This window comes from Balaenoptera acutorostrata, chromosome 9 (genome assembly GCF_949987535.1).
Source record: "Balaenoptera acutorostrata chromosome 9, mBalAcu1.1, whole genome shotgun sequence".
Taxonomy (NCBI): Eukaryota; Metazoa; Chordata; class Mammalia; order Artiodactyla; family Balaenopteridae; genus Balaenoptera; species Balaenoptera acutorostrata.
In genome coordinates, this window is record NC_080072.1 from 5,130,940 (window position 1) to 5,158,329 (window position 27,390).

The following is a 27,390-nucleotide window of genomic DNA, read 5'->3' on the forward strand; positions in this document are numbered from 1 at the left end:
GCATTGAAACAAAAGCCACGTGCAGACCCCCAAACTTGCACAGGTGGGAAGAGGGCCACCCAAGCTGGACATCCCCCGAGGAGGGCATGGTCCCCTTACGCACTTCAGATGCGGCCACAGGAGGCAGTGGGCAGGGAAGGACGTCCCGGAGGGTGGAGCCAGTGCTGTGCTGTCTCTTCAACAACTGCGCCTGTCCCTCCTGCCCCTCTTCTCTGGAGGTGCTATAGTCAGGGCTCAGTCCTCTGGATCCGTTTCCAGATCTCCTGTCTCTCTTGTCTGGATTTCCATTTTCACAGTCATTCTGCGCTACGTTGTCAGTTTTGCCACCTGATCTTTCAGAAGGTTCTCAGCGGGGACTCTCATTGTTTTCACTTCCTCTTTTGAACGTTTAATTTTGGAAGTTTCAGGAGGCCGTCTTCGCCTATTTGTACGTCCTTTGGGTTCCCCTTATTCTCTTTCAAAGCCTCTTGTGTGAGTTCCGACTTGGCAGGGGCCTCCTGGTTCAGCTGGCTGTCGCCCCGTAGAGGCTGTCATTGTTTTCTCTGCTGATGTAAACGTGCAGTCCCTTTGGCTCCCGGAAAGGCCGGGTTTGGGGCTTCTGTGGTGGACACCGCCAAGCTGGCCAGATCTCCACACCCCTCCTTGGGGACCTAAGCACTCTGTCCCCCCACCCGCCCGGCCCTGCTCAGTGTGGGTGGCCGATCGCTCTCAGGAGAGTCCCTCTCCTGGAAAACGAAAGCTGCCTCTTCAAGATCGTGACCCCTTCCTGGGGCAGCCATGCTCAATAATGGGTCACTGTTGGGGTATAAAGGCCCAGGCCCTTTGTTCCAGCTCCAAAGTCCCCTGTAAGATAAGCTGAGGCCTTCTGCATATTTTTTCAACTTCTTCCTTTGCCCAGTTTTGCCTCTTCGGCTTCCCCACAGGTGTTGATCCCAAGAACCCTCCCCAATCAACCACCCACACACGAATCCCAGCATCTCGGAGTCCGACTTCCAGAGAACGTGACCAGCAAATGTGTCTCTTGGTCAGTAGAAAACCCGCAGGTTGTGGAAGACGAGGGATTCTTTGTTCTAGGGGCCTGCAAGACGGCACCCAGCAAGCTGGGCCCTCCACACAGGTGTGTGGGCAAGGGGCCGTCTTTTCTCAGGTGCAAGCAGAGGCAAGCATGGGAATGGGAAGTCTCTGCAGCCCCCGGGGAGGGTAGCTTGTGCTGTAGTCAAAGAGGTGAATGGAAAGTGTGGAAATAAACAAAGACCGCCCAAAGGAGAAAAAGCAAAGGCTACTGATTCAGAGCTGGCTATAGCAAGGGGGTCTGCCACCATCATTTGCATCTGGCAGAGACTTAAAGGCAGGCAGAGGAGTGGGAAAGCCTCATGGGGGGGAAAGGGAGACCTCAGGTGTGCCCTGACTGGAGGCTGCTGGCCTGGGGAGTTGGAAGTGGGCTGACTAGAAGTGGGGCGTCCCATGTGATTGGTTAGGGGGCATATTTGTTGTTCTCTTGTTGCTCTTAAATTGGAAACAGGGACAAAAGTTGACAGTTCATAATCAAGTCCTGGCCATATGGGGCTGATTGTTACAGAAGTTATTGTCTCTCTGCCCGCATTGTTGCTGGAGATATGAATGTGGTTTCCTGCAAGTCTGACTGCGAGCAGGCTGGCTTCCTGGGCTATTCAGCGTGGATAAGGGGATTGGTTTCCTGGGCAGCTCGTGTAGACTGTGGGTCAGAGTTCTACTCTCATATATGGTTTGGCCATTGTCTGTTTGTATATTCAGTCTCTCAAAAGAGATCCTGGACAAGGGGCTCCTCCTTTGGAGCAAAATCAGGGTCTTGTCAAGGGCAGAGGGACCTCCCATTGCCTGCCCAGCAGGATTCATCGCTGTGATGGACCACCAACTCCTGGATGTCTTTCATTGTTTCCTCTCTGAAGAGAACTCTTCATTGCAATTTGCTAGTCCTGCTTCACGGTTGTGAATTAGGGGAGGCATGCCAAGGAAGAGCAGAGCAAGAAAAAGAAATTCACTCTGAGATACAGCAGACAATCAAAGACAATGAGAACATTCCTAAAAGCTGCAGGAATAAAGACTGACGGCCTTTAGAAGAGGAACAGGAAGACTGGCAGCTGACATGGCAGCAGCGTCAACGGAAGTAAGACAGTGAAAGGATATCTTCAGTGTACGAAGAGAAAGTAACTGTCAATCTTGAGGTTTTTATTTATTTATTTATTTTTGGCTGCTTTGGGTCTTCGTTGCTGCACGCGGGCTTTCTCTAGTTGCGGCGAGCGGGGTCTACTCTTCGTTGCGGTGCACGGGCTTCTCATTGCAGTGGCTTCTCTTGTTGCGGAGCATGGGCTCTAGGAGCGCGGGCTTCAGTAGTTGTGGCACGTGGGCTCAGTAGTTGTGGCTCGCGGGCTCTAGAGCGCAGGCTCAGTAGTTGTGGCGCACGGGCTTAGTTGCTCCACGGCATGTGGGATTTTCCTGGACCAGGGCTCGAATCCGTGTCCCCTGCAGGGGCAGGCGGATTCTTAACCACTGCGCCACCAGGGAAGTTCTTGAGTTTCATACCTAAGGAAAATATGTTTCAAGAGTGAAGGAGAAATATAAACGTTTTGAGGCAAACAAAAGCCGAGAGAATTCACAAACAGCAGACGCTCACTAAAGTAGATTTGTTTAGGCAGAAGGAATGTGACCGCAGATGGGAGGCCAAGGAAACAGGATGAAATGAAAAGAAAAGAAAGCAGTAAACATATGGGTAAATGGAAATAAACATTGTCTAACAGAGTAATTTTAAAACATCAAATTAAAATACATGACAATGGTAACACACACATCAGGAGGGGAATAAATGGAGTTATAAGTTCTGAGAGTCTTATATCATCTGTTTAGACACTGGTAAGATAGATTATCAATGTCTTAATTCAGAGGGTAACCACTAAAAGAATAAAAACACAGTGCATAAATTATACATTAGCAGAGGGGAGAAGTAGAGTAATTTTTTTTAATTAATCAATCCAAAAGAAATCATAAAGAGACAAAGAAACACAGAAGAAGTGGGACATATAGAAAGTACAAAATAAGGTGGTAGATATAAATCCAAACAAATCCATAGTTGCATTAAGCATAATTACATTACATGCAAATCCATAATTATATTAAATGTTTGAATATTCCAGTTAAAAGACAAATATTGTCAGATTGAATTTTTAAAAATCTAATAACACTTACTTAAAAGAGACATATCTAAAACATAAGGATGGTGAAATATTGAAAGTTGATGGGTAGAAAAAGACATATATATATACATATACAAATATTAATCAAATGAAAGATAATTTATATATTAATGTCTGACAAGGTAGACTTTGAGCCAATCCTTTAAAATAAAGATTGCCTCATAAAGAAAAATAGTCAATTCCACAGGAAAATATAACAATTCTAAATTGATAGATGCCTAATAACATGGCCTAAAAATAAGTAAAGCAAAAATTGATAGAACATCAAAGAGACATAGAAAATCTACAATCAACAGAAAATTTTAACACTTCTCTATCAGTAACTGATAGAACAAGTAGACAAAAAATCAGTAAGGATATGGAAGATTTGAACAATATAATTAACAAATGACTTGATTTACACATATAGAACCCTGAAGAACACACATTCTTTTCAAGCACATTCAGAACATTTACACAAAATGACTATACACTGATCCATAAAGCAATTTCAACACATTTCAGAGGACTAAAATAATACAGAATATACTTTCCAACCATAATGCAATTAATCTAGAAATTGAAAACAAACAAAAAACCGGAAAATTCCTATTTATTTGGAAATTAAGAAACACACTTTTAAATAGCAAACAGATCAAGGAATAATTCAGATGGGAATTTAGAAATATTTGACACATAATGAGAGTACTATATCCCAAAACTTTGGGGTACAGCTAAAGCAGTACATAGAAGAAATTTATAGTCTTATATGCATATCTTAGGAAAAAAAGTTGAAAGTGTGATAAACTTTCATCTCAAGAAGTTAGAAAAGTAGCTGAGTGTGTGGAGACAGTTTTAAATGGAGTTTCAGGTGCTCCCAGGGCTCAGAGCTGGCTAGCTGACCCTGTCTTCGCACACCCGCAGTTTTCTGTGTCTGGTTTAGTTTCTTAGCCCAGGATCCTGTTGACATAAAAAAACACACAACCTAAGAGTTGAGAATTATGTTTTATTTGGCAGATAAAACTGAGGACTTAAGCCCGGGACACAGCATCTCAGATAACTGAGAAGCTGCTCCGAAGACGTAGTAAGGGAAGAGCCAGGATAAGTTAGGAGTTTTAGCAACAAAAGACCAGGGAGTCAGAACATCAAAAGATTACTGTTAATTAAAGAAAACCAGATATCTCAAGTTAAGGAATTTAGCGCTTTTCTATATATGGGAAGATGCCAAGAGTCTAGGCTTACTGAAATCATTCCTTTGATATGCACCTTAGCTATCTGGGGCCAGGATCGTGTGCTATCTCAACCCGAGTCCCCTCAGGGCACACTGTCAGGGGTGGTTGCAGCGGCAGACTGCTATATTGCAGGGGGTGGAGGGGTGGGAGGGGGTTGGGGGGAGGGGGGGGTTGACCCAGTTTCTATCCTGAGTTCCCTCAGGGCTCACCACTGGAGGGCTGTAATGTGATGGCTGGATGACTACAACATCCTTTGTTTACGATAGGGCAGGCAACTTTTTTTTTTTTTCCATTGATAACCCAAGACACGTTATAAAACTGTCTGAAAATAAAGCCTTTTGGTTTATTCCCATTGAGATCGTCTTTCACAGACAGGCTTTGGTTCGGATTTGGGGGAACTTGAGAAGGTCTTACACAGACTGGGATACGGTCACAAAACTAGTAACTTACAAAGCCTATTTCTTTTTTTCTTTTTTTATTGGTATTTTAAATTGAAGTATAGTTGATTTACAATGTGCCAATCTCTGCTGTACAGGGAAGTGACTCAGTTATACATATATATACTTTTTTTAATATTCTTTTCCATTTTGGTTTATCCCAGGAGATTGGATATAGTTCCCTATGCTGTACAGTAGGACCTTGTTTATCCATTCTAAATGTAATAGTTTGCATCTACCAACCCCAAACTCCCAGTCCATCCCCCTCCCTCCCCTCAAAGCCTATTTCTTTTTTGTTGTTGTTTTTTAATACACGCTTTCTTTTTTTTTTTTTTAATATTTATTTATTTATTTGGCTGCGTCAGGTTGCAGTATCCGGGATCTTACTTGTGGCATGAGGAATCCTTCGTTGCAGAGCGCTGGCTTCTCTCTAGTTGTGGCGCTCCGACTCTAGAGCCTGCCGGCTTAGTTGCCCTGCGGCATGTGGGATCTTGGTTCCCCCACCACGGACGAACCCGAGTTCCCCTGCATTGGAAGGCAGATTCTTAACCACTGGACCACCAGGGAAGTCCCCCAAAGCCTATACCTAATGAAGGTCAAGTCCCATTCGCTTTCCTCTATACTCCGTTTTGCCCCACTGTTATTCACATCTCACAATTAAGAAACATTCTGTGAGCCTCAGTTTCAGCATCTGTAAAACGGGTGCGAAGCGCGTCACAGTGCTATTGCAGAGTTAAATCACCCAACCAAGCCCAGGTCTTGGCACGAGTAAGCACTCAAAACACGCTGGCGGCCATCCCAACTATGACTTACTTCCAGAGCAGGCCCCCCCGCCCCCCGGCTGGATAAAGTCGGAGGGATGAGGGAGGGCATGTGGCCGGGGCACGCCGTCGGGGTAGGTCTGAGATCACCCAGCCCCGGTACCTCGGTCGCTACAGGGCGGTGTCCAGAGACTGTGAGACAAGCACCAGGAACCACCACTTCCGGCAGAGACCAGCCCGAAATAGCCTAGCCGCTTCCAGCCGCTCTCCAGACGAAGCTGGAGCCGCTCCGCGGTGGGCGGGACCCTGGGTACGTCCACGCCCCTCGCTCCCGGCTCGCCTCCTGCAGCGCCAGGAGCCGCTGGGCGGCTCCCGGCTCCGGCCGACGCTGCCCCGCCCTCCCGGACCCGCCCTCCAGTGACGTCACCTCCGGGGCGGTCCGGGCGGGGCCAGAGCTGGGGCGGCTGCCCTGAGCAGTCGTGGCTTGCGGCTTCGGTGCTCCGGTGCCGGACACGTCCGCACGCCGGACCGCGGGCGCTTCCCCGCCGCCCGAGGGCCTCCGGGCCGCCGCAGGCCTGCCACGCCCGGGTAAGGGGCCCTCGCTGCTGTCCGCGGAGCTGTTGTCAGGGCTGCCTGAGCCGGCTTGGGGCTGAGAGAGGGAGGTGGGGGACAGGAGGAGGGGTGCATGGGGGCACGGGAGGCAGAGGAGGGGGACAAGAGAAAAGATGAATGGGGACACAGAATGCAAGCTGGTGACGATTGGAGGTGAGGAATAGGAGGAGAGGAAAGAACGGAAGGAATCAGTTGGGGGCCCAGACTCGGAAGGAGCATGGATGGGAGCCCAAGAGGCGGGAGACAGGAGGAGGGCTTAAGGGGATCCCAAACCAGAGAAGAGACCCGGGTCGCTCCAGTTTGGGAGCGGAGGAGGGGGAAGCTGGGACACTCCCGGATGGGTGGGGAGCTAAAGGGCCCTGCCCGGCCAAGGCTGGGCCCCGGGAAGTGTTACCCTCAAAGAAAGAGTTGGCCCTTTAGGCGACCCAGGCCTCCCCCAAGCCCGCTCTACCTGGGAGGGGGTTGTGCATTTACATTTACCTGCCCGCCTCCTCCAGGTGAGTCTGGGTGGCTAGTTAGTGTGTGCAATTAGCTGTTAGGTTAGTATGAGGAATCCACATCCACATGGTTTGCCATAAGACATAAATATCTACTTAGAAATCTGCCTTTAATAATGGGTTTTTTTTTTTCTCCCTGGAGGAAGCATCTCTAAAATTTCAATACAGATGTTCTGCTTATACGCCAGACTTGCCTAATGGACAAAGGAATGTCAAATCTACCCAGACTGCTAGCAAAAACTAGACTCTTGATCAGCATTTAGCCTGATACCAAAAATTCCAAAAACCTGGAAGGAAGCGATGTAATTAAGACGCTCTCCAGTGCTCCGAGTTCCCATCTGCCACACAGACACTTCCTTTGGACCACAGGGCAATGTCTATATACATAAAACCACAAGCCTGTGTTCCTTGGGTTCTGATACCAAAGTTCGCCATGTGACGTGTCAGGGCAGGTATCTGTGGTTTGCCCTGTATTTGTTTCCGCAATCCCTATTCCTTGGTATGTATAGTTTCTCCAGCTTGGAGTAGGGACTGGGACCACATTGCCGCTGACAAATAACTTACTAGTGTGATGGAATGTGGCGGGTAACACTTGTGTTGGGCCCAGGAAAAAGGAATTAAGCAATTTGGAGAATTGTAATCCAGAAAAAGGAATTAAGCAATTTGGAGTCTGATTTCAGGTAACTTGCACGCAGCACCCTGTATATAACAAACGGTTTCATAAAGGTTAAAAGTCAAGCCAGGGTTGGAACATAAGATATTGGAGATGGGAGGTGTTGAGAGGTAGCACAAAGTCAAGGACCAGAGAAGGATTATGAAGTTGGCACCCAGAGCCACATTCTGAGGGTGCCTTTCTAATATAGGGTTGCCTGGCTCGTGGGGTGCTGCCCCTTCCCTGCGGAACTTGTGAGGGGCTGACCCCTGGAAACGGGAACTCCCAGCACCAGCCTAACCTCCTGTCTTTCCACCTGCCCTGCTCTCCTATTCAACACTTAGTCCTTCTTGCTTATTCCCTTCCTGCACAGGGGTCTCTTTCTGCGACCTTGATCTGTCCAGCCACCCTGCACCAGATAATGAGCATAACTGGCCAGACCCTCATTTAAGGCTCACTAAAGCCTTTGCAGGGGAGACTGTGATTCTAAGTCTTGTTAATGCTTTGTCCATTGTGAGTCAACTTAGATTAGCACAGGTCCCCACGTGGGAATCTTGACATTTAGAATACGCTGTTGGAAAGTGGAGTCAGGACCATACCAGAGGGATGAAGTCACGGCACGAGGGCCTGTTCTTGACTCCGCACAGCGGCCAATTCCTGTCTCTGTGAGAGTGATCACCGGCCCCACTGGCTGAGGGAAGAGGCAGTGATGGCATCCAGCAGAGGTCTCCTGAGAGACCAGTGGAGTTTCCTGAGATAGCTATAGAGAGATGCTCCATGCGCATGCTCACCTCATGTATGTAACTGTGTGTGATTGCACACACGCATGTGTATGATTGCACGTGTACACACATGGCAGTGTGCACGCAGGTGTTGCCATGTACACATGGATTCGAGTGCGTGTGTAGCTGTGTGCGCGTGTGACTGCATGCATACGCGTGTGTACCTATGCACATATGCGTGTGTGTGATAGAGAGCAGGCCCGTGGTGGTCCTCAGGCATCACCACCTACGCATATCTGCCACTCTAGGAGGTGCTGAGTTTCTTTTCATCTCCTCCTGAGTTTACACTAGAAAAATGCCTCCCTCCTCACTGGATTTTTCCCCCGTGCTTTTCCTAAGGAGCGTTTATTCTTTTTCAAACCGTAGATGCATCTTCTACCAGAGTGGAGCATCTGCCTGGATCCCACGTGTGCCACAAAGCATGCCATGGCCTGGGAGTGCCCTTCAAAGCCGTCCTCGCCGCCTGCAGAGCCAAACGTCGCCCGACAAGCGCACAGTGTCAAACCCTCAGCCCCCCGAGGAAGATGGCCCAGCCTGGGCACGCGCCCTGAGCAGCTGCCTCTCGTGAGTGTCCAAAGCCCTGCGGGCAGGGCCACCTGCTCAGTGACAGGGCAGTGAGCCCGGAAAGGGCCCTGAGGGGGCTTTGCAGGGACCCGGTGGGCAAAGGAAAGACAGCGAACCTCAGAGGGCCGAGCCGTCCAGTGAGCGGGAGGCCCGGTCTGTGGCATTTCCCCGTCGGAGCTTCTGCCTTCTTGGGTGGCCCTGGTGGGGGGTCCCCAGGCAGGTATGGGAACCTTGTGGTCCTCTGGGCCGTCTTCTGTTTCTGTGAGGTTCTCTCTGGGCCTCGTGTCGTGAGACCACGATACTGTGGGAGCCCCTCGCTGCACGGGCAGGGGTGCTGCATCTCACTGATGCGGGGTGCGGAGGGGGCGCCTCGTAGCAGAAGGGGCCCTGGGAGGAGACCGACTAGAGTCTGTCCCTGGACCAGAAATGGGACGGCCCATGTCTGTTCCAGGGTGAGGAGCTGGACGGGAAGGCGGAAGCCCATTCGGGCCCTTGAATCAGTTCCTCCTGCCTCAGCTGGAGCGTCAGCTCTGAAGTGCCAGAGGCGGGGGTGGCAAACTTCGGCCTGTGGGCCACGTCCGCCCGCTGCCTGTTTTTGTAAATAAAGTTTTATCGGGACCCAGCCACACCCATCACATACCTATGGTCCATGACTGCTTTTGCAGACTTGAGTAGCTAAGACAGACCGTATGGCCCACAAAAATCTAAAATAGCTGCTATCTAGCTCTCTATAGGAAAAAGCTTCCTGACTCTGCTCCAGAGATTTGTAGTGAGGTGGCAGTGGAAGGCCTGGGGTGCATTCAGGAAGCCCCTGTCAGATCCAGGGCTCAGACTTGGGGAGCATGTTGGGCTCCGTGGTGGTGGCATTTTTAATGCATTCAGTGGACGTGACTGGCCAAAGAGAGAGTCGTTTAAATACACTTATTTACGGAGAGCCCAGCTGCATTTACTTCAGCTAATGGGGGGGGTGCAGTGGGAGCTCTTTGTGCCTGAAACCTCCCTGGTTCAGTCCTTCCCCCTCATGACATTGGTCTGTTTCTTCTCTCCCCACCCCACCCCCTCTTGTTTCAGTCAGAACAAAGAATGCCTTTTGCTCTCGAGAAAACAGATGCAAATCTGTGGTTTGTAGGGCCGGGGAAACTTTTTTTTTTTTTTTTTTTTTTTTAATGATATTCTTGTCTGCTTACATTCTTTTTATGTATGTATGTATGTATGTATGTATGTATGTATGTATGTATGGCTGTGTTGGGTCTTCGTTTCTGTGCGAGGGCTTTCTCCAGTTGCGGCAAGCGGGGGCCACTCCTCATCGCGGTGCGCGGGCCTCTCACTATCGCGGCCCCTCTTGTTGCGGAGCACAGGCTCCAGACGCGCAGGCTCAGTAATTGTGGCTCACGGGCCGAGCCGCTCCGCGGCATGTGGGATCTTCCCAGACCAGGGCTCGAACCCGCGTTCTCTGCATTGGCAGGCAGACTCTCAACCACTGCGCCACCAGGGAAGCCCCGGGGAACCTTTTTAAACCTGTAAGACACCAGGAGCTCTTAGGGACAGTTTTGGCGGGAGAGTGCACCACGAAGCTAAACTAAAGTTAGTGACTCTCAGGAAGGGATTAGAAGCGTGGCGGAGGGGGGTGCCCAGCCTTCCAGCAGAGTTTGTGCTCGAAGGGGTTTTTCCAGTCGTGGGGCCACTTTGCAAGAGTCCCCGCTGCTCACAGGAGAAAGAAAGCCACCTCTAGATGCCCCTTTGTGCCGCACGGGGACTGCTTTCGCGTGGCTGCCGGCAGGGCTGGAAGTGCTCCTCGAGGGGGCCAGGCTGGGCCAGGAGCTGCAGGTATTTCACGTGCCCGGCGAGGGTGGGCGCACAGCGGGGAGGCCGGGGGGTCAGACTTTGAAGGCCACCTCGCCATGTTAAGGAGCTTAGGAGTTATCCTGGGAGAGCAGGGGGTTTAAGCATTGGAGGCAGGGTCAGCTTTGTGGGTTACAGAGATCTTTCTGGCAGCTGTGGCACGGCAGATGGAGCAGGCCCAGGATGGGGACGCTTGAAGGTGACCCTCGGGGCTGCTGGGAAGCCAGTGAGCCTGCCCTGCTCAGCGGGAGGGCAGCCGGGCCGCAGGGCCGTGGAGAGCGGCACTTAGCATCCGTGCCAGGGCGAGGAGTCCGTCAGGACGTTTCGTTCAGAGTGACCTGAAGGCTCCCTTCCAAGACGTTCTGTGGAACTCAGGAGCTTCGCCACGAGGGCCAGGGGAAGGGCCGAGGGCCTGGGGCATCTTCAGGCGGCACTGACTGTGGAGGCACCCCCAGGAGTCGCCTGCCCTCAGACTCCCAGCAGTCTGTGCTCTGCTTGCCCTGTGCCCACGTCGAGTTTGAGTCTCGGGACTAGCCCTCGTTGCACGTGACTGGGCTGTTGTCCAAGGGGACCTGGGCCTCGCAGGCGGCCACGTGGGACTCCGGCAGTTGGGCGGGGCTGAGAACAGGATCAGGGCGCACCCAGGACCAGCAGGGCATGAAGTGATGGGGCACTTGCGGCCACCTGCCCCCTCGGTTCCCCTGTGGTGAGGGACCTGAGCCTGCCAGCACGTGGGGGAGGCCTGGGGTGAGCGTGGGGAGACCCCCGCTGTGTGCAGCCAGTCCTGGCTGCCCGCAGTCCGCATCCTGGTGAGGCTCAGCTGCGGTGGCGTCTCTGTAAGTTTCTGCAGTTGCACCGTAACCCTCGGAGACCAGGGCTTCTGCAACCAGGTCCGCTCAGCCCACCCTCTGTCCCCTGCTGTGGAACCCCCTTAGTGAGTCTCTCAGCCTCCTCAGGCCTTGCCCCCTATCGCCTGCATCGCCACCCCAGCTGCCCCTTGCCGGAACACCTCGCTTGTCACACTCCTGCCTCGGGCCTGCACGGGCTCGCCTCCCCCCACACCAAAATCCAGACTGCCCCGTGGTGGCCTCTCTCTCTCTCGTTTAAGCCCAGGTCTCACTGCACTGTCCCCAGGCCTCTGGCCCTGCTGTCGTCACCTGCTGCTCCTCCCACTTGGCCCCCCACCCGTTTCCCACCGGGTGGATCCCAACCGTCTTTCAGAACGTGGCCCAGGTGTTACTAGCCGGGTAACCTTCCCTGGCCCCCGCCCCCACCCCCCCACCAGCTGAATTCCGTGCCTCCTAGGGCCCTGCAGCACCCTGTCCTCTCCCACCCACCTCTGGGGCCTCTGCACAGAGGACCAGCCTCCACCTTACCCTTCGCAGCCTCCCAGGTGCCATCGCCTCCCTGTTTCCCGACACTCAGTCCCTCTACGCTGGTACCAGCCTGCGCGGACCTCTTTTCTGTGTCTCCCATTGGAGGCAGGCTCCCTGGAGGAGGGAGCTGTGTGGCTTTCATCTTTCTGTGCTGAGTGCACCACCTGGCACATGAGCAGGCACTCGGGGAGTACTGGACGAAGGGATGGGTGATGGGCGGTGGATGGGTGGATGGATGGATAGATGGATGGGTGGGTGATGGGTGGATGGATGGATGGATGGATGGGTGGGTGATGGGTGGATGGATGGATGGGTGGGTGATGGGTGGATGCACAAATGGATGGGTGATGGGCAGTGAATGGGTGATGGGTGGATGGATGGATGGGTGGGTGATGGATGGATGGATGGATGGATGGGTGGGTGATGGGTGAATGGATGGATGGGTGGGTGATGGGTGAATGGATGGATGGATGGATGGGTGGGTGATGGGTGGATGGATGGATGGATGGATGGGTGGGTGATGGGTGGATGGATGGATGGATGGGTGGGTGATGGGTGGATGGATGGATGGGTGGGTGATGGGTGGATGCACAAATGGATGGGTGATGGGCAGTGAATGGGTGATGGGTGGATGGATGGATGGGTGGGTGATGGGTGGATGGATGGATGGATGGATGGGTGGGTGATGGGTGAATGGATGGATGGGTGGGTGATGGGTGAATGGATGGATGGATGGATGGGTGGGTGATGGGTGGATGGATGGATGGGTGGGTGATGGGTGGATGCACAAATGGATGGGTGATGGGCAGTGAATGGGTGATGGGTGGATGGATGGATGGGTGGGTGATGGGTGGATGGATGAATGGATGAGTGATGGGTGGATGGGTGATGGGCAGTGGATGGGTCATGGATGGATGGGTGATGGGCGGTGGATGGGTGATGGGTGGTGGATGGGTGGATGGGTGGATGGATGGATGGGTGGATGGGTGGATGGATGGATGGGTGGGTGATGGGTGGATGGGTGATGGGTGGTGGATGGATGGATGGGTGATGGGTGGATGGGTGATGGGTAATGGATGGATGGATGAATGAATGAGTGGATGGGTGCATGGATGGATGGGTGGGTGATGGGTGGATGGGTAATGGGTGATGACTGCCTGGCTAAGTGGACTCTCTCCATGTGGTCAGCTGTCACGGGTGCAGAGAAGTGCTCTGGGCCTGCTTTGGGTCCTGCAGGCCACAAGAGAAGTTGAGGAGGAAGACTTGGATGATCTTGATGATTGGAAGTCTTGGCCCCTCTCTGCTGCTCTTTCATGCTCTGAACTCTGAGTGGGATAGTAAGACACATAATGAGATTGGGTTAAGAAGTGCTATAAACCCGTCAGAGCAGGCACTGGGCAGATCCCTGAACACATGGCTGAGACATGTTATGCTCTTCCTGAATGCCAGGCCCCAGGGGAAGCATTTGGCTGGGTTTGCACCCTGGGACCTCTCGGAGCCCTCCACAGCCAGTGCATTGCCAGGCCTGTGCCCCGTGCGTTACTGACCAAATGCCTTCCTTCTTGACCTTAGATTCCTCAGCCAAGCAGCAGGGAACTGTTAACAGCCTGAGGAACGGCAGGCTGGGAGCCTCGGGCACCGCCCAGCCTTGCTCCCAGCTCACCTGCAAGATGTGGACAGCCCTCGTGCTCATTTGGGTTTCCTCCTGGTCCTTATCTGAAAGCCGCCTGACATTCCAGCATCCAGGTAAGTGAGAAAGTCGTGTGACTGCTGGACGGGCCTGCAGGGGCCCCGGAGCTCCCAGGTGCTGGGCTGCGAAGGCTTGTTGGGCCAACATGGGACCCGGCCTCTGAGCCTTCAGAGGGTTACTTACTTGGCCTTGCAAAATTTCATTCCTTCCATAAACCTCATCTTTATTGGGGAGTTTGTCAATCCATACATCACATATTTAGTTGCGCTTCTCCTCTGTGCCAGGCACTATTCATCTCCAGGAATCCTGCTTTGAATCCTATCATAAAGCCAAGAATTCTTGCATGGTGTGAATATCTGGGCAACGGTTTATCTGCTGTGTAAACCTGGGTGTGTGTTGGATAGGTTTTTTTAATGGCGAATCACACCTGTAATGCGAGATTATGATATTTTGGGAATTGGATCAAAAAATGAAGCTCTAAAGCCTTCCATGGGCTTGGGGTTCAGAGAGCACAAAGGAGATTTTAACTCAAAGTGCCGAGCGCCTCTGTGATGGGCTGCGGGCCAGATGTGTGCAGGGAGGGGATGAGAGGGAAACGTGTTTGCCGGGCTAAGAAGCAAGGCACCACACGGCCGCCCCGGCCAGCCCCACGGGCCGGAAATTAAGACAGTCTCTGAATAATCCACCTGCACAGGGTTGAAGGTGATCGTATCTTTTCCTCCCTTTTCTGACTCTAACGGTACTCAGTCCTCAACAAGACGCTGGAGAATTCAGAACAAAACTCATCCGTGGAAGCCATTGCAAGAGTCTTGAATGAAACGTCTGAAAGAATGACCTCGGTGACACCTTCTCCCGTCACGTTGACCAGAGGGACTTGGGGAGGCGACCCCACCTCTCCTGCGGTCACAGCAGGGACAACGCACAGGACAGAGGCAGGCGCGTCAGCGACGGCAAAAGGGACCCCTAACAGAGCCACCTCCAGGGTGCCCACGCCGCCCGTCCCGGCGCCTGCCTGGCGGACCCCGTCCTCACCCCACACGCGGGCCCCTGGCAGCGGCACGTTGTCTGGGCCAGCGACGCGCACGACACCCACGCCGGCCACGGGTGCTCCCACAGCTGCTGCGGCCCTGGCAGGTGTAAGCGGCCCCTTGGGCTCGCACGGTCATCCCGGGCACACCCCCGGCCACGCCATAGCCAGCCCCACGGTGCCCCTGAGTCCCCAGGCACTTAACGCGTCCACACGGGGCCCCACGGTCCAGGCGCCGACGCCCCTGACTGCGGCTGACGCGGCAAGTAGGCCTGCGCCCACCCTCCTCAGCACAACCCCAGAACCCGGCTCCCCCACCTCGGCTTCCGCGTCCATGACCGTGGGGACCACGACCAAGGCCCCCCAGCCGGCTGCCAGCACAGCGCCAGCGCCTGCCCCTCATGCCAGCCCGGCCCCCCCGACACGGCCCAGCCCCGTCACATCCACGCCGGGGGCCGCGGGGCCGGGCACCACTCAGACGCCGGGGCGGGGCGAGCCTGAAGCCGCGCCCGGTACTGCTTCCGTGGGGCCGACCCCTGGGAGCTCAGGGGACTCCAAGGTGCCAGCCACAGACGCATGCCAGCTCAGCAGCCAAGGCCGGTACCTGGTGGTCTCCAGCGAGCCCCTGGCCCAGTCGCCAGTGAACAGAAGTTTCCTCCTGGCGGTGCTCTTGCTGGGGGTCGCCCTCTTCATCACAGTCCTGGTTCTGTTTGCCCTGCAGGCCTACGAGAGCTACAGGAAGAAGGGCTACACGCAGGTGGATTATCTCATCAACGGCATGTACGCCGACACGGAGATGTGAGGAGAGGGCGCGCGGCCGGGCCTGGGACTGGGCCCTTCCCCTCCTTCCATGTTGCCTCTGAGGCCAAACCAAGTGCTTCCAGATTCTTTTGGTGCAATTTAGGAGACATGCCAGTTGCTTAAACACATTTAATCGCTGTCTGATTAATTCCACGATCACTAAAGAGTTGCTGCTTTTTTCATATTTATTTTTGTAATGATCACGAGCAGACAGTGATTCTGACTTGGGGTGGGGTGGGCGGCCCCGGGGTGGGTCCCAACCTGAATTAAAGCAATGACCCTTTCCGCTCAGACCCTGTCTCCCCGTTTGTGTGGGCTGCGTCCTGCCCCCCCATGGCGGCCAGGGAGCCTTTTCGAGATGCACGTGACGGGGTGTGTTCTTGTAAACGTTGAAAGTGACGCGAGGCCCTGGCCATCTGCTGTGTCTGTGCTGCTCTCCTGGGCTTCGCTCTTAGGCCCAAACCTGCCCCAACCTGGGCGGGAGGAACCCCAGCCTTTGAGGGTCTCTGGCACCACATGCAGATGGAGCTCCTTCCTCTAATCCTCCTTTTTCAGGACTGAGGTGGCGGATGCACGGAGCCTGGTTTGGGCACGAGAGCCGAATGCAGCGTGTAAACCACACCTGAGCTACACAACATGGCCAGGTCGGCGGGACCTGCCCAGACCAGGCTCTCGGTGACCCTGCACAGCTCTCGGTGTGCCCTGGCCGAGTGGAAACCCGATAAGCTGATGCCGTGGGACAGTCGTTACGAGCACCTCGCTCCAGGCCACCCCGGAACCCAGGGGAGCGCCAGGCCCGAGCGAGCCCAGGGCCCTCTCCTCAGCAGCACGATTGCCCCGGGGCCAGGCCTCATGTCCCCAACAGCCCTCAGAGCCCACACTGTGCTTGTCCTGTGTCACACGCTGTCCTTGTGCTTCATGCACGAAACTCATTCAGCCCTCAGCCCCACCCCAGGAGATCAGGGCTCTGATCCCCATTTTAAAGGCGGGACCACTGAGGCACAGAGGAGACCTAAGTCACCCACTGAGGGCCAGAGTCGGGGTTAAACCAGTTCCAGGGTCCAGGTCTTTCCTTAACGATTTTGTTTTACAGCCGCCGCGGCTGCACCTGGCCTTCTAGCTTCTCTGCTTACCGGCCCAAGGGAGCAAGAGAGCTGGCGGGCAGCACGTGAGGCTGCGTTCCCAGGCCAGGTCTGCAGCCACCAGCTGTGTGACCCGGAGTGGAGTGTTGTGGACTCAGCTGCTTCACCTGGGCACCGGGGAGACAGTCTGTCTGTCATGGCCCCCAGGGGCGTGCTGCCTGGAGCGATTCCAGGTGGGGAGTTGACTCTTTGCTTTCTCAACTACTCTGAACCCTGAGGAGGAGACCATTCTACCTGGAGACTCCAGTTTCCCCATCACAGAGTCTCCTGAGCCAGGCCTGCGTGTCCACTTCCTCTTATTTAAATTCTGCCTCCTCCAAAAAGGATTTCAAATAGCGCATAATAAGAGACAACGATGGTGAACTCCCAAACCATTTGAAATAACTTAAGAGCCAAGGGTGGAGAAATATACAGAGTAGGGAGGAGGGATGGGAACGGTCCTCACCCGTTTTCTGGCTCCATCCCGGGTTTCCCCAGCCCATCTTTTCTCACTGGTTGGTCCAGAGGGCCCAGCAGATCCCTTTCCCTCCCCAACAGCTATGCTGTGTGTCCTGACAGCTAGGCTCCAACCAGCCTATGCACCTGTGTTTCTCCCTGCCCTAGTGGACCCATCGTACACCTGCGCCCATCTGCTGTGTGGTCACAGGTGCTGGCGCTGACTGGCTGAGAAAGTGTCAACCTCACTGATCTGAGCTCCAGGGCAGCCTGCAGCTCTGTCCTTGAGTCTGAGAGGCCACCTGCTGCCCGGATCAGGCAGCTCTGCACAGTGTGGAGAATCGGGGGGATTTAGGGGGCGCCCTTTCCTCTGCCGGCATCACCCCAGCCGCCTGTCAAGGGCAGGCTCCACACCCTGGCTGGTGGGGTCTCACTCGACAGAGACAGAGCCTTAGACCCACGTGAGCCATGGAACACTGGGTGCCTTGTTCCTCTCCAGGGGTGTAGGACAAGGGGCAACCCACAGGGCTGGCTTTCATCCTTAGCTTGTGACCAGTGGCCTCTGCCTGGCACTCCTACCTCCAAGGAATGGGGGCGTGGAGTGTCACAGGGCCTGCCTGTCCCTCTGCCCCAGCCAGGACTCCAAGTCCTTTCCTCCCAAAAATCGGTTGTGCTCTCCACCCCTCCCTCCTTAGGGGTCCTATTCCCAACCATCCACAGTCATTTTGGCTCCCAGGGTGGGCCACAAATTCGTAACACGCAAGGCCAAGCTCAGCATCAACCCTCAGGGTTCTTCCTAAAACCAATGGCATCACTGCTTACCTGAGCTGGAGACCTGGGCTTCATCCTTGAGTCCGACTGACCATCCTAAGTATTCCTGTGCGTGGGCCTCTCCCCGGCCAGAGTCCTTCCTGCTGTCCTGCCTGGGGCCCCTCCACCACCTGCCAGCTCCGACCCAGCTGTCTTCCACCCTGCGGCCAGGGCCCCCTCAAAATACAAACTTGACCACACCTTTCCCTGCCAACAGCCCTGCCCGGGATAAAGGCCAAGCTGCCATGCCAGGCATTCCAGGCAAACCTTCCAGTCTGTTCTGGCTGAGCGGAGCCTGAGGGAAGGAGCCAGCCTCAAGAAAGCTCATAGGAGATGGAGAGCACGGAGGGCCCCTCCATGCAGGCCTGTCCAGATCTAGAAGGGCTCGACTTCCCTGGCGGTCCAGTGGTTAAGACTCTGTGCTTCCAAGGCAGGGGGCCCGGGTTCGATCCTGGTTCGGGAACTAAGATCCCACATGCCACGCAGTGTGGCCAAAAAATAAAAAATAAAATAAAATAAACCAATCTAGGGGAGCTGCACGTCTGAGCTCCAGGCCATCCCCTGCCTTGGAAGCCACCAGCCTGCAGGGGCCAGCGGGGAAAGTCCCATTCAGACTCAGCTCATCAGGCCCATTCCACACTAGCTGTTTGCCAACCAGCTGGGGATTCAGACATGAAGCTGTCCCCCAACCCCTCCGCAGCTTGCCATGTGGTGTGCGAGAGTGAGAAGCAATGAGGAAGGAAAGAGGAGGCACACGGGGGCACCTGACCCACCTGGGATGCTGGGGGGTGGGGTGGCCCCTGGCAGGGGGGCCTCAGAGCCTCTTTCCCCTGGCTCTTTGCTCCAGCGACAGAGGCTGTGGCTGGTTCAGTGCGCAGAGCAACACCGGCACGTGGGAAGAGCAGCGTCCCTGTTCAACGGATGAGAGACGGAGGGGAAGGTGCCAGAAGGTCAAGGTCAAGTGAGCCAGATTCGGGGTTTGGTTCCAGTAGGGGCTTTCTTCCCTTCACAGTGAGGAAACCGAGGCACGGGAAAGCCAAGTCACTTGCCCAAGGTCACCCTTCCAGCACGTGGCAGGACAGGATTCACTCTTGGTCGGTCCGTCTGTCTGTAGCCAAGTATTGGCTACCTCGCAGAGGCTGTTTCCTCTTGGGGCAGCCCCGCGTCCTCAGGCCAGCGAAGTCCACGGGCTCCCCCTGGCGGCCGAGGCTCCCTCCTTCACCCTGGGTGCTGGCCCTGGCTGGAGACACTGGGTCCCCCTCCAGCCCACTGCACCCACACCACCCACGCCCCAGCTTTGCCCGGGGTGGGGGGACTCCCTCCAGCCCAGCTCTCCTGGCATTGGGGCGCCTTCCTGGTCCCCCCACCCTGGAAGAACTAGCCCACTCACTGCTCCTAGACCGGGTCTCTTCCACGGTGGCACGGAATGTTCTCGGTGGAATTGTTATTTGTGCCTGTAACTATCTCCCCACCGGAGGAAGCCAGGAGTCCAGGGAGCACGCAGCCCCAGAACCCCACCAGCTGGGTTGCTTGGGGCAAGCACATTCACACTCGGACACGACTTTTATTCCTACAACTCTGCTTTAAAAGAAGGGGACCAAGGTTTATCCAGCACGGGGACTGATGATAGCTAATATTATTTGAGCACTTGCTATGTCTTGGCTTGATTGCCTTATAGCTCTCATTGCATTTAATGATCTCAGACCCTGGCCTTCCTGCTCCCCCATCCCACCCATAGCTCATCCCACCCACAGAAGCCAGATCACCATGCTCTCCTGCCTAGATCCCTCCACTGGCTTCTCACTGCGATTCGGAAAAAAATCCAGGCAGGGCAACTGAGAACACATGTGGCCAGTGGGAGGCATTCATGCAAAGTCAGGGAAATGGGGGTTCCAGGTAGAGAGACCGTGAACACAGAGCCCCAGGACTGGGAACAGAGGGGCGATGGGGAGAGGGGAGGGGACAGGTTGGAGTCAAGGCCAGGGTGAGGAGGTAGGGGTCCAGGGGGGTTTGGGCAAAGGAATAACATTATCTGATTTGGGGGTTAAATATTACTGTGCTGGGAATTCCCTGGCGGTCCAGGGGTTAGGACACGGGGCTTTCACTGCTGGCTTGGGTTCATTCCCTGGTAGGGGAACTACATGGCCAAAAAAAAAATTTACTTTGTCGAGTGGAGTATTTACAGACGAGGCGATGTGCTATCTGAGGTGCAGGAGGGGAGCGTGGTGGGTGTGTGGAGGGAAGACACATCATCGTGTTGCTGAATACGGAAGATGCATGTAAGTTCATTGCCGGTCACCCTACCCCCTCTGTGTTTATGTATGTCCGGCAGTTTCCATAATAAAATGTTAGAAGAAGGGAAAGGAGGACAGTAGAGTTTGATTTAACTCTCTTAAGTGAAAGATCGCTCTGGCTGCAACCTGTGCAGGGAGTGGTAGACTGGGGGCAGCGTGTATGGGAGGCTGGGAAGCTGCTCCGCTGCCCGGGGGAGTGATGACACGGCCTGGACCAGGGTGTGCTCACAGATGGAGAGAAGCCCACGAACTTGGGGACAGGTTTTGGAAGCTGAGTCAGCAGGACTGCCACTGTTTCTTTACACACATCCCACACGCACAAAGCAGAAGCTGGGATGACCCCTGTGTTTTTGGCTTGATGACCTGGGATGCTGGTGATGTCATTTCCTGGGAGGTGGGGAGCAGTGAACCGTGGCTCTTTACATGTTAATTCATTTCATCCTGACTACGACCCTGTGAGATAGCACTCTCCTGATCATTCCCCACCCCCCCATCACAGAGGGTACGCTGAGGCCTGGCAGATTAGTGATCCTGCCCCACTTCACACAGCCGGCAGGGGGCAGATCCCGATTCACACCCAGGGATGCCACCCCGGTTTCCACACTCTTACACGAGGCTCCCCTGCCTCCTGATGGGGGGATGTGGGAGGACTTAGGGGTAGGAATGGGCAGGAAATCAAGAGTTCTTCTATGGATGTCCTGAGGCTGAGATGTCTGTTAGGTGTCAGGAGGACATAGGATATGAATCTGAAGTTCAGGAAGGTCCCCAAGGAGAGAAAAATCAGGAGCCATCAGCGCAGAGACGACCAGGGGCAGGAGGGGAGGAGGAGATGGAGGAGACCAACCTGGCCCCACAGAGGAGGAGAGAGAAAGCGCAGCTTCTTCCGCCAAGAGAGTCCGAGAAAAGAGACTGTTTCGAGAAGGAGTGGACAACCCTGTCAGCCAGGCAAGAAAGGGACAAAGGAGTGGTGGCCACTTGTCCCAGGACGTCCCAGGTAGCCTCATGAGGGCGGCTTCAGCCGAGTCCAGTGGAGGAGGGTGGAGGAAGGCAGGCAGGTGAGCAAGTGGGCAGTGACCATGGCAACCACCACGAGAGGTTGCGGACCGGTGTAGGGCCAGGCAATTGGTGGAGGTGGAGGGGCGGACCAGGAAGGATTCTTTTTTTTTAAATTCCATGATTTCTTTTTTTTCTAATGTTTATTTATTTATTTTCTTATTAGTCATCCATTTTATAAACATCAGTGTATACATGTCAAGCCCAATCTCCCAATTCATCACACCACCACCCCTGACCCCCCGCCGCTTTCCCCCCTTGGTGTCCATACGTTTGTTCTCTACATCTGTGTCTCAATTTCTGCTCTGCAAACCGGTTCATCTGTACCATTTTCTAGGTTCCACATATATGCGTTAATATATGATATTTGTTTTTCTCTTTCTGACTTACTTCACTCTGTATGACAGTCTCTAGATGCATCCACGTCTCTACAAATGACCCAATTTCGTTCCTTTTTATGGCTGAGTAATATTCCATTGTATATATTTACCACATCTTCTTTCTCCATTCGTCTGTTGATGGGCATTTAGGTTGCTTCCATGACCTGGCTATTGTAAATAGTGCTGCAATGAACATTGGGGCGCATGTGTCTTTTTGAATTATGGTTTTCTCTGGGTATATGCCCAGTAGTGGGATTGCTGGGTCATATGGTAATACTATGTTTAGTTCCTTAAGGACCCTCCATACTGTTCTCCATAGTGGCTGTACCAATTTACATTCCCACCAACAGTGCAAGAGAGTTCCCTCTTCTCCACACCCTCTCCAGCATTTGTTATTTGTAGATTTTCTGATGATGCCCATTCTAACTGGTGTGAGGTGATACCTCAGGGTAGTTATGATTTGCATTTCTCTAATAAATAGTGATGTTGAGCAGCTTTTCATGTGCTTCTCGGATATCTGTATGTCTTCTATGGATAAATGTCTATTTAGGTCTTCTGCCCATTTTTGGATTGGGTTGTTTGTTTTTTTAGTATTGAGCTGCATGAGCTGTTTATATATTTTGGAGATTAATCCTTTGTCCGATGATTCATTTGCAAATATTTTCTCCCATTCTGAGGGTTGTCTTTTCATCTTGTTTATGGTTTCCTTTGCTGTGCAAAAAGCTTTTGAAGTTCCATTAGGTCCCATTTGTTTATTTTTGTTTTTTTTTTCCATTACTCTAGGAGGTGGATCAAAAAAGATCTTGCTGTGATTTATGTCAAAGAGTGTTCTTCCTATGTTTTCATCTAAGAGTTTTATAGTGTCCGGTCTTACATTTAGGTCTCTAATCCATTTTGAGTTTATTTTTGTGTATGGTGTTAGGGAGTGTTCTAATTTCATTCTTTTACATGTAGCTGTCCAGTTTTCCCAGCACCACTTATTGAAGAGACTGTCTTTTCTCCATTGTATATCCTTGCCTCCTTTGTCATAGATTACTTGACCATAAGTGCGTGGGTTTATCTCTGGGCTTTCTATCCTGTTCCATTGATCTATATTTCTGTTTTTGTGCCAGTACCATATTGTCTTGATTACTGTAGCTTTGTAGTATGGTCTGAAGTCAGGGAGTCTGATTCCTCCAGGTCCATTTTTTCCCCTCAAGATTGCTTTGGCTATTCGGGGTCTTCTCTGTCTCCATACAAATTTTAAGATTTTTTGTTCTAGTTCTGTAAAAAAATGCCATTGGTAATTTGATAGGGATTGCATTGAATCTGTAGATTGCTTTGGGTAGCATAGTCATTTCACAATATTGATTCTTCCAATCCAAGAACATGGTATATCTCTCCATCTGTTGGTATCATCTTTAATTTCTTTCATCAGTGTCTTATAGTTTTCTGCATACAGGTCTTTTGTCTCCCTAGGTAGGTTTATTCCTAGGTATTTTATTCTTTTTGTTGCAATTGTAAATGGGAGTGTTTCCTTAATTTCTCTCTCAGATTTTTCATCATTAGTGTATAGGAATGCAAGAGATTTCTGTGCATTAATTTTGTATCCTGCAACTTTTCCAGATTCATTGATTAGCACTAGTAGTTTTCTGGTGGCATCTTTAGGATTCTCTATGTATAGCATCATGTCATCTGCAAACAGTGACAGTTTTACTTCTTCTTTTCCAATTTGTATTCCTTTTATTTCTTTTTCTTCTCTGATTGCTGTGGCTAGGACTTCCAAAACTATGTTGAATAATAGTGGTGAGAGTGGACATCCTTGTCTTATTCCTGATTTTAGAGGAAATGCTTTCAGTTTTTCACCATTGAGAACAGTGTTTGCTGTGGGTTTGTCATATGTGACCTTTATTATGTTGAGTTAGGTTTCCTCTATGCCCACTTTCTGGAGAGTTTTTATTATAAAAGGGTGTTGAATTTTGTCAAAAGCTTTTTCTGCATCTATTGAGATGATCATATGGTTTTTATTCTTCAATTTGTTAATATGGTGTATCACATTGATTGATTTGCATATATTGAAGAATCCTTGCATTTCTGGGATAAATCCCACTTGATCATGGTGTATGTTCCTTGTAACGTGTATTGGATTCTGTGTGCTAGTATTTTGTTGAGAATTTTTGCATCTATATTCATCAGTGATATTGGTCTGTAGTTTTCTTTTTTTTGTAGTATCTTTGTCTGGTTTTGGTATCAGGTTGATGGTGGCCTCATAGAATGAGTTTGGGGGTGTTCCTTCCTCTGCAATTTTTTGGAAGAGTTTGAGAAGGATGGGTGTTAGCTGTTCTCTAAATGGTTGATAGAATTCACCTGTGAAGCCATCTGGTCCTGGACTTTTGTTTGTTGGAAGATTTTTAATCACAGTTTCAATTTCATTACTTGTGATTGGTCTGTTCACATTTTCTGTTTCTTCCTGGTTCAGTCTTGGAAGGTTATACCTTTCTAAGAATTTGTCCATTTCTTCCAGGTTGTCCATTTTATTGGCATAGAGTTGCTTGTAGTAGTCTCTTAGGATGCTTTGTATTTCTGCGGTGTCTTTGTAACTTCTCCGTTTTCATTTCTACTTTTATTGATTTGAGTCCTCTCCCTCTTTTTCTTAATGAGACTGGCTAATGCTTTATCAATTTTGTTAATCTTCTCAAAGAACCAGCTTTTAGTTTTATTGATCTTTGCTATTGTTTTCTTTGTTTCTATTTCATTTATTTCTGCTCTGATCTTTATGATTCCTTTCCTTCTGCTAACTTTGGGTTTTGTTTGTTTTTCTTTCTCTAGTTCCTTTAGGTGTAACGTTCGTTAGATTGTTTATTTGAGATTTTTCTTGTTTCTTGAGGTAGACTTGTATTGCTATAAACTTCCCTATTAGAACTGCTTTTGCTGCATCCCACAGGTTTTGGATCGTCGTGTTTTCATTGTCATTTGTCTCTAGGTATTTTTTGATTTCCTCTTTGATTTCTTTAGTGATCTTTTGGTTATTTAGTAATGTATTGTTTAGCCTCCATGTGTTTGTGTTTTTTATGGTTTTTTCCCTGTAATTGATTTCTAATCTCATAGTATTGTGGTCAGAAAAGATGCTTGATATGATTTCAATTTTCTTAAATTTACTGAGGCTTGATTTGTGACCCAAGACGTGATCTATCCTGGAGAATGTTCCATGCGCACTTGAGAAGAAAGTGTAATCTGCTGTTTTTGGTTGAAATGTCCTATAAATATCAATTAAATCTATCTGGTCTATTGTTTCGTTTAAAGCTTGTGTTTCCTTATTAATTTTCTGTTTGGATGATCTGTCCATTGGTGTAAGTGAGGTGTTAAAGTCCCCCACTATTATTGTGTTACTGTCAATTTCCTCTTTTAGAGCTGTTAGCAGTTGCCTTATGTATTGAGGTGCTCCTATGTTGGGTGCATATATATTTATAATTGTTATATCTTCTTCTTGGATTGATCCCTTGATCATTGTGTAGTGTCCTTGTCTGTTGTAACATTCTTTATTTTAAAGTCTATTTTATCAGATATGAGTATTGCTACTCCAGCTTTCTTTCGATTTCCATTTGCATGGAATATCTTTTTCCATCCCCTCACTTTCAGTCTGTATGTGTCCCTAGGTCTGAAGTGGCTCTCTTGTAGACAGCATATATATGGGTCTTGTTTTTGTAACCATTCAGCAAGCCTGTATCTTTTGGTTGGAGCATTTAATCCATTCACATTTAAGGTAATTATCTATATGTATGTTCCTATTACCATTTTCTTAATTTTTGGGGGTTTGTTTTTGTAGGTCCTTTTCTTCTCTTGTGTTTCCCACTTAGAGAAGTTCCTTTAGCATTTGTTGTAGAGCTGGTTTGGTGGTGCTGAATTCTCTTAGCTTTTGCTTGTCTGTAAAGCTTTTGATTTCTCCATCAGATCTGAATGAGATCCTTGCTGGGTAGAGTAATCTTGGTTGTAGGTTCTTCCCATTTATCACTTTAAGTATATCATGCTACTCCCTTCTGGCTTGTAGAGTTTCTGCTGAGAAATCAGCTGTTAAGCTTATTGGAGTTCTCTTGTATGTTATTTGTTGTTTTTCCCTTGCTGCTTTCAATAATTTTTCTTTGTCTTTAATTTTTGCCAATTTGATCATTATGTGTCTCGGCGTGTTTCTCCTTGGGTTTATCCTGTATGGGACTCTCTGCGCTTTCTGGACATGGGTGGCTATTTCCTTTCCCATGTTTGTTAGGAAAGTTTTTGACTATAATCTCTTCAAATATTTTCTCAGGTCCTTTCTCTCTCTCTTCTCCTTCTGGGACCCCTATAATGTGAATGTTGTTGTGTTTAATGTTGTCCCAGAGCTCTCTTAGGCTGTCTTCATTTCTTTTCATTCTTTTTTCTTTATTCTGCTCCACAGCAGTGAATTCCACCATTCTATCTTCCGGGTCACTTATCCGTTCTTCTGCCTCAGTTATTCTGCTATTGATTCCTTCTAGTGTATTTTTCATTTCAGTTATTGTATTGTTCATCTCTGTTTGTTTGTTCTTTAATTCTTCTAGTCTTTGTAAAACATTTCTTTCATCTTCTCCATCTTTGCCTCCATTCTTTTTCCGAGGACCTGGATCATCTTCACTATCATTATTCTGAATTCTTTTTCTGGAAGACTGCCTATCTCCACTTCATTTAGTTGTTTTTCTGGGGTTTTGTCTTGTTCCTTCATCTGGTACATAGCCCTCTGCCTTTTCATCTTGTCTATCTTTCTGTGAATGCAGTTTTTGTTCCACAAGCTGCAGGATTGTAGTTCTTCTTGCTTCTGCTGCCTGCCCTCTAGGAAGGATTCTTTTTAAGCTAGAGATCTAGAGCATATTTATTTGTTGATGAGAATGAGCCAGTCGAGAGGGAGAGACATTGATGAAGGGGAGAAAGGGGGAGAATGGCAGGAGCTGAGTCCTTAAAAAGGAGACAGGGAAGGGGTTCAGCACTCACAACAGTGCTTTACCGCCTCCCCATGTGGTGGGAACTCCGATTATGCCTGTTTCCAGGTGGGGAGGTTAGGTGATTGCTCTCAGTCCTCTCTCTTTTCCTCTGCACTTGGCAGTTCTCTGTGCTCCTCTCTAGGGAGCCCCTACTTCTACAAGTCTTAGGGTCTGCTTTCTCCAGAGGGTCTGGCTTGTAACCTTGGCACCAACTGTGGCCCATTTAAGCTGCAATGTCCAATTCCCAGGGTCCCCTGGCATCCAATCCACTGTGGCCAGGAAGCTTTACCCATGGGCTGTGGGTGCAGTCCAGCTGGTCAGAAAGGGGTTTGGACAGAGAAGAAAGGATGCCAACATCTCGTTGGGTTCCTTTTCCATGTGCCAGGCCTTGGGCTGAGCTCTGGGGCACAAAGATTCAAAGGATGCGGTTCCTGCCCTCAAGGAGTTGCAGGTGAGTGGGGAATGCAGACTGGGACCGTGACAGGCAATCAAGGGTTACGGGAGAAGCAGAGCCTTTGCAGGGCAATTGACAGAGGTATGAAAACTATAGATGCAGCTACACATCTCAGTTTCTGCCCTACAGAAGCACACAGGAGGCACATATCAGAACATTCTCAGCAGCATTCTTTGTAGTGGTGAAAACTGCAAATGCTGTAAATAGTCTTCAGTAGCAGCCCAAAGTATGAACAGCAGTTAAAAAGAATGTGCTAGAGTTATCTGTAACTTAGTCAACAGTTTTGCAAGACAGTATTGAGCAAACAAGGAACAGTTACCGATAGTAGTAAGTACCATACTGCTTGCATTATGGGATGACCTATTTCTCC

The 27,390-nt window shown here is 50.9% G+C and overlaps 1 protein-coding gene and 1 long non-coding RNA gene across 2 annotated transcripts; one reads left to right on the plus strand and one right to left on the minus strand.

The window, feature by feature from the left end:
• Positions 1–3,053: 3,053 nt before the first annotated feature.
• On the minus strand, positions 3,054–5,991 carry LOC130708917 (uncharacterized). The gene is made up of 3 exons (XR_009009296.1): positions 5,692–5,991; positions 5,266–5,403; positions 3,054–4,169 (listed from the first exon to the last, which is right to left on the minus strand). It is a non-coding gene; the product is annotated as an uncharacterized LOC130708917 (long non-coding RNA).
• Positions 5,992–6,085: 94 nt separating this feature from the next.
• On the plus strand, positions 6,086–15,775 carry C9H11orf24 (chromosome 9 C11orf24 homolog). Its single transcript, XM_007171101.2, has 4 exons — positions 6,086–6,227; positions 8,549–8,746; positions 13,537–13,710; positions 14,402–15,775. The coding sequence occupies exons 3-4, from the start codon at positions 13,635–13,637 to the stop codon at positions 15,481–15,483; spliced, it is 1,158 nt and encodes a 385-aa protein (XP_007171163.1). The 5' UTR covers positions 6,086–6,227; positions 8,549–8,746; positions 13,537–13,634; the 3' UTR covers positions 15,484–15,775.
• Positions 15,776–27,390: the final 11,615 nt, after the last annotated feature.

Bases quoted from the DNA above. Each gene is read 5' to 3' on its own strand.
- C9H11orf24 (XM_007171101.2), top strand. From the start codon at position 13,635: ATGTGGACAGCCCTCGTGCTCATTTGGGTTTCCTCCTGGTCCTTATCT. The intron at 13,711-14,401 runs GTAAGTGAGAAA...AACGGTACTCAG, and splicing joins CCTGACATTCCAGCATCCAG to TCCTCAACAAGACGCTGGAG.